This window comes from Cicer arietinum, chromosome 3 (genome assembly GCF_000331145.2).
Source record: "Cicer arietinum cultivar CDC Frontier isolate Library 1 chromosome 3, Cicar.CDCFrontier_v2.0, whole genome shotgun sequence".
In the NCBI taxonomy this organism is placed as follows: Eukaryota; Viridiplantae; Streptophyta; class Magnoliopsida; order Fabales; family Fabaceae; genus Cicer; species Cicer arietinum.
The window spans coordinates 39978707-39988592 of NC_021162.2; the positions used below are offsets into that span (position 1 = coordinate 39978707).

Below are 9886 nucleotides of genomic sequence, written 5' to 3' on the forward strand. Positions count from 1 at the left end.
GAAAACAGAAAGAAACAGGACAAACAACAAAAAGAAACAGGACAAACAACAGAAAGAAAAAAAAAAAAGGAAAGAAAACTTATCTCAGTTTAGTAGTTCAAGGATTCTCGTTTAGATCATCCGCTCATGTTCCGCTATGGTCGCCAGTATACTGGTGAGGTGCAAATAGATCATCATAAAACATGCCTCCTAGTATCTGTTGAGCGAAGGATGTACTTGCGACCTTAGTTTGTTTTTCTTTTTTGTTGGGTTGCCATTAGGTCCTGCAAAACAAGTATTCATACCCATAGTTCAAAATATTTCAAGTTAGAGATAATTAATTTAAGCATGGTCCCCTTTAGAAAAATAAAAACTTAAGTGGCCCTGGGTTAGTCCAACAAAATTGTATATGATAATAGTGCGTATGCATTGAATGGCATTTTAACGAACAGTTGGAGTGCAGTACACATTTCGTGGTCCTTAAGGTGCATAAGTGGTTGTGTCATTTTAACAAACAGTTGGAGTGTAGTCATGTTTTGTGGGAATTAAGGTGCAAAAGTGGTTGTTTCATTTTAACAAACAGTTGGATTGCAGTCATAAAACACATGAACAACTCACATATATGCAACATTAACACCTATTCAATCTCAGAAAATCAACATGCATGTAGGAACAATTCCTAATACTAACATAAATTCGACATGCATGTATGAACAATTAAGGAACCCAGATGCATCGATGAACAAGAAAGAGTTGATATTAGAAATTGGGGGAAACTTACTTGAGGATGAAAGAATGTTGGATAGGAGAGGAAAACTTACTTGAGATATTGGAGGAGGGTTTGGAGAGTGATAATGAAGAAAAGGAGATTGACCTTTGATGAAAATGGAGGAGGTTTGGAATGTGAGAAGACAGAGGTTTAAAAACTTGGCCGTGATAAGCGCTTCATGCGCGCATCGACAGTGAAATTACCTGGAAAAAGCGCTTCAGACGCGCTTGAGCGCGCTTGGGCGCGCGTTGACAGTGACAAATGCTGGAAAAAGCGCTTCAGGCGCGCGGTTACAATGGCAACACCTGGAAAAAGCGCTTCATGCGCGCTTGAGCGTGTGTTCGGTCATTTGGAGCTGTACAATCGCTTCACAATGCATCTTTTTGATTCCTTGCTCATACCAAACATCAAAACTAAGAGAACTAGAAATTAGAGACTAAAATTGGAACTAAATGGAGTAAAATAAATCTGAAATGCAATAAATAAATATGGTGCAAAGGATATAAAATTGGGTTGTCTCCCAATAAGCGCTTCTTTAAAGTCATTAGCTTGACGTTTCAACTATTGTCAAGGTGGTATATATGACAGGAAGAACACATCATCATTCTCACCAAGAGATACATATTTCACCTGGAGGAGCACATAAAACTGGAGACTGTGAAACACGGGATGACAATAAGTTAGAAGAACTAGAACAGGTGAATCTTGTTGGTAATAATGGGAGGCAGAATAATCCCTACTCTAGTACGTACAACCCTGGTTGGAGAAATCATCCAAATTTTTCCTGGAGAGATCAGCAAGGTGGTTCTCAGGGTCAACAAGAAACTCAAACGAACATATTTCCACCTAGACAGGAAGAACACATCATCATTCACAGCCTTAAGGATCAAAACACCGTTTTGGTCCAAAACGCGCAAAACCTTGTTTTCCATCCGAATCATGTAATTCTTCTCAAGCAATTGGCCAATACTCAAGAGATTACACTTGATTCCTGGAATGTACAGCACATCTTTGATCAAGGAATGACCACCATCCCTTCTCATGATCAAAACATCACCGACCCCGTCGGCCGCTAATGTCGTGTCATCCGCGAATTTCACTCTACTTCGCGTGGCTTGATTGATCTTCACGAACCAATCCTTTCTTCCCGTCATATGTGTCGAACAACCTGAGTCCAAGTACCACTCATTTCTCCCTTGGGCTCCATCTCGAACTGTTACCATTGCGCTTTTCTCCGAATGCGTTATTGCAGATTTTTCTGCACTGCAATAGTTGTTGTCCAACAACTTCCTCTTGTCACAGTTGCTGTCCAGCACCTCTTTAATGCCATAGTTCTCTTCCGTGATCATTACAAGAGCCGTGTTATCATAATCCACGTCTTGCCTAGCAACCTTAGCCTCATCCGCATGATTCTCCCTTGGTTTCGCTCTACACTCTCTTGCGAAATGCCCAAGCTTTTGACAATTGTAACACTTCTTGGTACTTTTGTCGAACGGCTTGTAGTTGTCTTGACCACCACCTTTGGAACTGCCCTCACCTTTCCTTGAATTTTGTGACTCTTTTCCATCAAAATTCTGGAAATTTTTCTTTCCTCTAGAAGGCCATTTCCCTTTTGATTTCTTATTCTTCTCGTTGAAACAGGCTTGCAAGCAACTTCCGCTTTGGCTTTATCGTTTCCTCTTTCGTCCATCCTTTGTTCACGAGCTTCCAATGAACTTTGAAGTTCATCTTTCGTCATCGTCTTGAGATCCTTCGATTCCTCAATCGCCACCACAATATTATCGAATCTTGGTGTTAAAGAACGCAATACCTTCGACACAAAATTCTGTTCGGAAACGGCTTCACCACACGACTTCATTTGATTCCCCAAGCGTGTCACACGTGTCACGTAATCGTTAATCGTTTCCTTGTCTTCCATTTGAAGTAACGCAAACTACCGCTTATGAGTTTGTAACCTCACCACCTTCGCCTTATTCGCACTAGCATAAGCTTTCTCAAGAATACCCCAAGTTGTCTTCGTCGAGTCGCAATCGCCAACTTTTTAGAAGTTGTCACTGTCGACGCAAGAATGGATCAAGAAAATGGCCTTGTAGTCTTTCTTCTTATCTTCCTTGAATTTCGCTTCTTGAGCTGTTGTAGCCTCTTTACCAAGAGGAGTAATGCCATCAGTAATCATATCAAGAACATCTTGATATCCAAACAAAACTTTCATTTGTTTGTGCCATTTGTCATAATTCTTCGAATCAAGAATCGGAAGGTTGGTAGGAATTTTGTCATTGGAAACGGACATGATTGCAGCGGAAATTGGATCTGAACCTTGCTCTTGATGCCAAATGTTGGAACACTATCAAGAATGGAGGGTGAATCAATGGTGAAAATTGATAATGGAAAATTGTGGTGTTTTAGAAAATGATGGAGAAAAGAGAGAGATTATGGAAGAGAGTTATTTTCAATTATCAATTTTCACCATTTATTCACCCTCCATTCTTGATAGTGTTCCAACATTTTTAGTAATTTTCACATTTGATTGAATTAAATTTGTTTTGAACAATTCAATCAAATCACACTTTTTTTCTTGTGTTAAAATTGTCATTTTCTATTTGGATCAAATTGATTGTAATACATTCAAATCTCTAAACCTGATATTTTCCATATACACGCACGAATATATCACAATCAAATTATTTCCGCTGCGTAGCTAAAAAATCTCTCAAAAAAGATGACTCTATTCAATCCTTCTTTCACAATCCATAAACCTTAGTCAATGCATTGTAATCAACTAGCAAATATATCACAATCAAATTATTTCCACTGTGTGATCAAAAAATCTATGAAAAAAGATGACTCCATTCTACCCTTCTTTCACAATCCATAAAATACATCACAATCAAATTATTTCCGCTGCGTGATCAAAAATCTATGAAAAAAAATGACTCTATTCTACCCTTTTTTCACAATCCATAGACTTTAGTCAATGCATTGTAATCAACTAACAAGATTAGTCAATGTCTAACAACCTTTTCTCTGTCAAATAGATCTTGTCTAATACACTAATTCAAAAACAGCACCTTATCATGTATGTGTAACAACTGTATCTTATCTGAACAAAGTTGATGATATATATACACTTAACAAACTTACTTGTTTATCTACTATATTCTACGGAAACTGCTATAAAAACCAATATGAAAGTTAACAATATTCATCCTATGGAAGTTATATTCTACTATATTCATCCTATGGAAGTTAACAATATCTACTCCATTCTACGGAAACCACGATAAAGACACTATGGAAGTTATATTTAATTATTACATTACATGATGTGTTTAGATTGTTTTACGATATTCATCCATTTTCTGGAAGAAAAATAAATAAATGGTTTCACAACAATCGATAGAGGTATAACCTATACACCTAGTACACACTCAGAAAATCATAGAGGGATCACCGGGTTGGTACCCTAACCCTCAAAGTGCTTTTTGATCAACCAAAAAAACCCTCAAAGTGCTTCCAGTATTAAGGCCAACAAGCAAAAGTAGACTTGGGCAAGAAGATGCTAATTAATAATAAGCATAAAGAATATATCTTTTCTGAGAGTTTCACTATTTTGATTCAGCTTCCATGATTATCCCTCACCCAGGCATTCATTATTTGGGGCAATCTTCTCAAAAGGTTTGAGATAATAGCACCGAGGCAATAATGTCTAAGACCATGGCATATATGTAGATGCCAATTCATGCTAGACAGCACAATCAACAAGGAAAAGAATTATAATAATGAAACAGTTGTCCTAAGGGAGCTAAAAAAATTGTGCCCAACAATGCACGTACCTATGCTAAGGAAGCATCCCTAACATCGTCTTAGGACTTCACTAAATGGTAACTTAGTAGCAAAAGTCTTTTTCAATATAGAACTAGAATCTTAATTTCAATTTTGACCATACATTGAAGGACAAATATGGATTTAGGATTCAGGAAAAAAAATGAAATAAAAGACAGAAATGACTAGAAATTAGAATGAAGTCATTGTGGATGAGGTTTAACCCTTCCATAGAGTGTGACTCCATGTACAGTTTGCGCAAACCAAAATACCATGCAAGACTGAGACCAGTTATTATAGAACAGAGCTTTTCATGCATATGATTACCATTTCGAGGAGTCGTAGAGGTTATGCAATAACAAATAAAATAAAAAATTTGAGTAGTTCATGGTAAATGAGATCCACAAACTAAGAACCAACGGTAAATATATTTTATATATTTCAATGAGGAATATGACATGATAATACACATGAAAAAATGGCACAGGAATGTCGAAAGGTACGCATGACGTATATGCATCTCAATGGTTGAACTAATCCTACTATCTCAGACAAGTCTATCTTACAAAAGAACTGGCAGGTGGTACAAACATGGAACCGGTCAACATTCAACACCTTATCAAGCATCAAAACCAATCAAGACAACTGATCCTGGGTAATATCAGCAAAGGAGTGATCTGAAGCTATTTTCGAAGTTGAGGGAAGGTAATTATCTTCCAGCGAATCATCTTCATAATTTTTTATATCCTACTCAATACGAGAATTCATGACCTCGAAGTGAAATATATTTCTTGACCCAGATGGCAATGTCCTCGGCACAAACCTGGGCCTGAGGGCTTTTGAGAAGTACATCAAGTGTTGCAAATTCATGTACTGCATCCTTATACTCAAGAACAGGTGCATCAACGTTCACCTTCCGGAGCTCCTCTGAGTAAGCAATGGCACGATCCCTCATCCAGTCAAGCTCTGCCACTACTGTTAATGTTGGAGGCATAAACTTTAAAGGAGGAGACCGGCCTACGACCAGGGGATTAGCAGCTGGATGGTCCAAACTAAATTCTTCTTCAGGTAGGAAAAGTTTCCATGCAAGCATGCACATAGCCTTGTCATAAAAGTAGGAGTTTGCTAATTTTATTTCAGAACGTGTGGGAACACTTCCAACAAAAAATGGATACATCAGGACCTGTGCTACCACCTTGACAGGCTCGAAAAGCTTGCGTCCTTCCACAGCTTTTCGAGCCACATAGTCTGCAATATTTGCACCACAACTTGCTCCAACAAGAACACATCTGTTTCAATATTAAAGAAATAAAAAAGGTTAAGCACGGGAACAAGGGCAGCAGTACATAACTCCATGAGCTCAATTACAATTTACAACTAAAACAAAAGGAAGCATGACAGGCAGAAATGACAAACAATATAACAGCATCTACATAAAAATGCCATTCTACAACTAATGATGTCATTATATAATTTTTAATGCACATAAACAATTGCACACTTAGAAGAGAGACTCTTAGGTACTCCACGATCCCAAAGGTATTACACCACTCCACTAAGAATGTAGCGTGTGGCACCATATACTCAACTACGCATAATGGATAACAAATAAAAAATTTCATCAAATTTTATATGAATGGTTATAAAACTAACTAGAGTATTAACCAGAGAGTAAACAGGGAAGAATACCCTGGATAGAGAAAAATACAGCAGACAGTTGAGGCTCAGCCTACCTCCCAAAAGCCCTAATGCCCCAATTATTTCCCAAATGACAAGATATTTACCTCTAACCCCTTCCTCTTATTTATATACTTCATGACTCACTTTTCCTCACCAACTAACTAATCCATTAACTGACTGGATAATGGGAGTTACCTACCAGTTTCACAATATGTTCCACCACATGGTACTAGGTAAAATCTTGGTCAGACAATAATCTTAATTCACCTAATCACTTAAACAATAGCCAAATATGTGTTCCGATAACAAGTGGTTTATTATTTAAAAAGCACTACTTTCAAGGTAAAAAAATTTATATTTGATCATCAACATTGTTAAATATTCCGTAATCAAACTTTGCATTATAAATAGTGGGGTTGTTAAACAAAAGCATACAAAAAACCAGCTTAATATAGAAGAGGAAGTGGAGATAGGATGGCAAGATACAGGAGATAAAGGATTAAAGACATAATATTCTTTAGCCATAGTCACAACTAAAAGCAAACTAGAAAACTCCAAAATGGTTATAGAATCAACTCTAAAAGAGTGAATGATAACAAAAAAATTAATACGAAGCATATCATTATCATTCTCTATGGGCCCTTATGGGCCGGTTAAAAAGATATCCAGTGGGCACGACTAAAAGCAACATAAACATACTAGAAAGATGGAAATAAAAAAGTATAAACAAAATAAAACAATCAGACAAAAGCAAGAATGAAAGAACTATGGATCCACTAGTCCATTTCTTTTATCAACAAAAAGCCTGTAACTTCGATACACACAGTAGTGCAGAATGACCTCTGCCAGCCATCACACATAACCTCTCCACCAGAAGAATACCCGGCATTCCATCATCGCTTTACCACCTCTCTTTCAACATGTTTGTATTTTTCATAATATATATATATATATATATATATATATGTGTGTGTGTGTGTGTGTATGGTTGAATAAGTTAGCAAGAGCTAAAGATAAATACCAAAATGAAATCACCAAGCAAAATCACTTTATTTAAAATTGAAAGGGAAGCATAACGCCAATATAAATAACATTAGAGCATCTCTCTAGTTTCTTATGACAACTGATAATCCCCAACCCCAAATATGAACCAGATCTATATGTTTATAACAAGCATATGCAACAAATTTGATATTAGAAAGGCAAGAGTTAGACAAAGACCACTGTGTATGGTTGAATAAGTTAGCAAGAGCTAAAGATAAATACCAAAATGAAATCACCAAGCAAAATCACTTTATTTAAAATTGAAAGGGAAGCATAACGCCAATATAAATAACATTAGAGCATCTCTCTAGTTTCTTATGACAACTGATAATCCCCAACCCCAAATATGAACCAGATCTATATGTTTATAACAAGCATATGCAACAAATTTGATATTAGAAAGGCAAGAGTTAGACAAAGACCACATACTAAATGAAAATTTTGTACATCAGTATAAACAAAAATAGGTTAAATAGCAAACATATGTGCTCCAATTCAGAAACTGCCAAAACATGTGGGTTATCAAATAGTAATACATATAACAATGTGCCAAGATAACTTTCAAGATGGCCTGCTAGTACTAGTAGTTTATCAGACCGCATATCTAATTCAATCAATTCATTGCATAAGACATAAAATTTTATATCAACTTAAACTACCACCCATCCAGATGATAATAACAGTTTCATCTGTATACTCCCCTCCCCCTCTCTCCCAAAACTCAATGATCCCTTGACCTACCTTACTCAATGACACTCTCTAGTGAATCACTAAAAATATCCACAAAAGAAAACAATAACAGAAGACATGTCATTGACAAACAAGCAAATAGTAAGAAAAAACTACTCTTCAATCTAAAAATCTAAGGATTTAATTATAAGGATTAGACTAACAAAGCAGGATCAAGCCAATTAACATAAAAATAAGGATTTAAATCATATACAAATCATATACACCGTATGTGTTAAGAGTTTTTACACTGTCGTCAATCAATCATAAACATCATCAATCGTTAAAAACACTTGACTTTAATCATAACTAATTATAAAGTCACACAATATGATTGTTAGTGATTTGTTGACAGTGTCAAACTTTTTACCTTAACAATGTACAAAAATTAAACTCTAAAAATAATTGAATAGAACAATGAAATAGTGAAAACCTTGTTGGATCTCCATGAGTAGCCAACCAAGGCTCAACCACTGAAGCTCCAAATGAATCAACAATATGCCTATGAGCATCTGATTTGTTAAACTCACTAACTCCACCACCACCACCACCATGGCTTCCTCCTCCAACTCTTCCAATCCCCATTGACTTACTACACTCAGCCAAATTCGCCTGCTTCGCCAACCAATTTAACACCTTCAACCCATCCTCAAACGCAGCCGGATACCGGCTCTCCGGCGCCAGCCTATACCCAACAGCAATCACAATCACATCACAAAGCTTGGCGATCCGCCGGCAAAACAAATCATTCGCCACAGAATCATTGCTCCCACTAACCCAACCACCACCATGAAACTGCAACATCACCGGAAGTTTTCTCCGGCGATTATCCAACGCCGGCGCATATCCACGGTACAATCCAGCATCGGCACCAACGCCGGCGCTCATCAAATTCAAACCCTCGACACCATTACTAGCTCCGAAATTGTTCCCTCGAAGCTCTTCCTTGTGTGGAGGACCATAACTATAGCGTCGAGAAGTGACAGATCCAGGTTCGGGATCATGTTTAGGGTTGGACTTAGGTTTGGAATGAGGTTCGGGTGGGGAAAGTGCAGATTGAGGAAGGAAGATTCGAATGGAAAGAGAAGTGAAAGGATCGATGTGAATGTCTTTGGTGGCGACGCCGTCGGTGAAAGAAGGGTTAGAATTAGCGACGGATTCTTCGGGTCGTGAAGTAACGCCAAACGGGTCAGAATTACTATTATTGTGGTCGGGTTGAGCTTGAATCCGATTTTGTAAACGGTGCTTCAAGAGGAACTTGAAGAATACGCTGTAGAGCTTCACAGCCACACTTGGCATTTCTCACAAGACAACAACTTGCTCGCTCCAGTTCTAACAACACTCTTTTTTGTTTTTCTATTTATCTTGGAATATGTGAATTATATGGTAGTGATTTGATGAAACAACTGAGAATGAAAAGTGAATTAGTTATATTTTTATGTTTGGGTGAGATTGGGATTTGGATTGGAATTTGGAATAGGGTTTATGTACGTATGTATTTTAATAAAAGCGAAATTGGTTTTGGTTTGAATCTGTGAAGGATGGTTGTTGAATTGGATGAAGGGGTGAGATGAGGTAATAAGAGAGAGAGCGTTGGTGGATGGCTTATGGGCGTACATTACACACATCATGCAGCTTTTAGCTGGTGTGCGGTGGCTGGTTGGTTTTTTGGATTTTTAATAAAAAAACACTTTGTCGTGACTTTTCTTTCTAATTAATTGATTAACTAAATACTCCCTTCATCTTACCATAAATGTCTGCCATTTTATTAAATAAATAAAAAATTAATGTGCTTCTCAATTTTCAATAAAATTTTAATTTTTTTTATATTATACATCAATATTAATATATATATAATTTTAA

The 9886-nt window shown here is 37.0% G+C and overlaps 1 protein-coding gene across 1 annotated transcript; it reads right to left on the reverse strand.

Moving 5' to 3' along the window:
- Positions 1 to 4979: 4979 nt before the first annotated feature.
- LOC101507563 (probable carboxylesterase 11) lies at positions 4980 to 9562 on the reverse strand. Its single transcript, XM_004491690.4, has 2 exons — positions 8457 to 9562; positions 4980 to 5859 (listed from the first exon to the last, which is right to left on the reverse strand). The coding sequence occupies exons 1-2, from the start codon at positions 9320 to 9322 to the stop codon at positions 5322 to 5324; spliced, it is 1404 nt and encodes a 467-aa protein (XP_004491747.1). The 5' UTR covers positions 9323 to 9562; the 3' UTR covers positions 4980 to 5321.
- Between the last annotated feature and the right edge of the window lie 324 nt (positions 9563 to 9886).

Bases quoted from the DNA above. Each gene is read 5' to 3' on its own strand.
- LOC101507563 (XM_004491690.4), bottom strand. From the start codon at position 9,322: ATGCCAAGTGTGGCTGTGAAGCTCTACAGCGTATTCTTCAAGTTCCTC. The intron at 5,860-8,456 runs GTTTTCACTATT...ATATTGAAACAG, and splicing joins ACTCATGGAGATCCAACAAG to ATGTGTTCTTGTTGGAGCAA.